This window comes from Cicer arietinum, chromosome 4 (assembly GCF_000331145.2).
Source record: "Cicer arietinum cultivar CDC Frontier isolate Library 1 chromosome 4, Cicar.CDCFrontier_v2.0, whole genome shotgun sequence".
NCBI lineage: Eukaryota > Viridiplantae > Streptophyta > Magnoliopsida > Fabales > Fabaceae > Cicer > Cicer arietinum.
The window spans coordinates 37,124,454-37,126,149 of record NC_021163.2 but is presented as its reverse complement, the minus strand read 5'-3'; the positions used below and the strand labels follow the sequence as shown (position 1 = coordinate 37,126,149).

At 33.8% G+C, this 1,696-nt stretch overlaps 1 protein-coding gene across 1 annotated transcript in view; it reads right to left on the bottom strand.

Moving 5' to 3' along the window:
- LOC101503066 (pentatricopeptide repeat-containing protein At1g80270, mitochondrial-like) overlaps nucleotides 1-1,238 on the bottom strand; it is a 3,683-nt gene extending 2,445 nt beyond the window's left edge. The window contains exons 1-2 of the mRNA XM_027333966.2: nucleotides 1,079-1,238; nucleotides 130-655 (exon numbers count right to left, since the gene is read on the bottom strand). Coding sequence (XP_027189767.1) covers nucleotides 130-150 — 21 coding nt within the window. The 5' untranslated portion in view covers nucleotides 151-655; nucleotides 1,079-1,238. The remainder of the gene's footprint in view (nucleotides 1-129; nucleotides 656-1,078) is intronic.
- Between the last annotated feature and the right edge of the window lie 458 nt (nucleotides 1,239-1,696).

Below are 1,696 nucleotides of genomic sequence, written 5' to 3'. Positions count from 1 at the left end.
ATTGGGCCCTGTGCGGTCGCTCCTCCCACACACCCTTAAGACTGCCCCTATGATGACGCTAAGTTTGCTTTCCTAACATCAATACTTTAAATGTAAAATTTGATGCAAATATAAGTTTGATTCATTTACCTGCAAAGCCTTTCCATACATTTTCCGCTTTCGAAGATTAATCAAGGCCAATGTGATCTCTTGCCTGCTTAATTCTTTACCTTTTTCAACCCACTTGTTCAGCGCAGAATCAACGGGAAGATTTACAACAGCCTTGAATAGTTCTGATCTCCTGTTTCTACTCTATGAATTTTTCACATCTAGATCACTTTCAGTATCCGACAACTCCAGCTCATTATGTGGTTTCCCGCCATCCTCATCACCTTCAAACAGATCTGTTTGAGACTCAACACTATCTCCATCTCCATCTACCTCCAGCTCATCATCATCATCTTTTGTGCTACTAGCATCAGCTTGTGACGAAAGTTCACGCTTGCTCACAGTAAATTTCTGAGAAGCATGACCTGTGCGGTAAAATGTGTGGCCCGATGACAGAAATCTATCATGTTTCATTTGATGATAATTAGGAGCCGCATCTTCATATTCCACCAAAGTATTTGGCATTAATTTGACACAAGAAGTTCCAACATTATAAAGCCCTTGGCTTCTACAAACAATACACATTAAACAATTAGCACAAAAAAAACACCTAAATGTGCATAAAAAAGATCTAAACAGCTATTTTACCACTCAAATTCATTAAACTAAACAGCTATGTTATTTGAACATCAAAATACTAACACCATATGTTACACCGTAAATGTTTATGTATGTCTCTCTTCTAGTTTATAAATTTTATACTTTACACACATTTCAAAAATACACACAAAAAATACTTGACACCGTATTTCTCTAAATTAACACAATGCAAAAAAAATCATTAGTAAGATTAAAGTTAATAATAGTTAGTAGCATTGATACAACAAAAATAATTCATAAAAAAATAAAATTAGGTTGTGAATGATGAATAAATAAAAGAAAAGATGATGCAGAAGAAACAACGGGTAGAATGAGTGAGTTTAGTGTTTACCTTGGGGTGAGACGAAATGAAGTTCGACGAAGTGCCCACATGGTGACAGCAGAATCCAAGAGACGAGAAATGAGCAAGAAAAGGAATGCTTAAACCCTAAAATTAAAACGAACTCGAAAAACCCTCCTTGTCGTATTTATTATACCGCCTATCCCGCTATTAAATTACCGTAATGTAATTCCGGGATCAGGATTGTCTAACCTTGTGGAGAGAAAGTTACTGTACCTTTAATTCTTTAAGAACAGTTGGATCAATCATATGCTTTAAACATAGCCACGTGTTCTTATTTTTTCTCAAATAAAAAAATCAAAGATAAAGAATGCTAAACCTGCAGTAATAGGAGTTGATAGCTGTTGTCTGGTGGGACTTTGGCCATTGGCTTTTTTATTTATTATACCACTACAACGCAAATTAAGTATCATATTATCACTCTTTTTAAATTATATATCATTTTATCAATTTTTTAAAAATAATTTTTTTTTAAATTAGGTGACCTATTTTCCAATTGATTTTTTTTAATTACTAAATATATATGTATTTGTTTTTACAAGTAGTGTTATTTAGTAGGCATAAACATAGGGAGTTTAATCATGCACACGTACAAGAGAGTGGATAGTT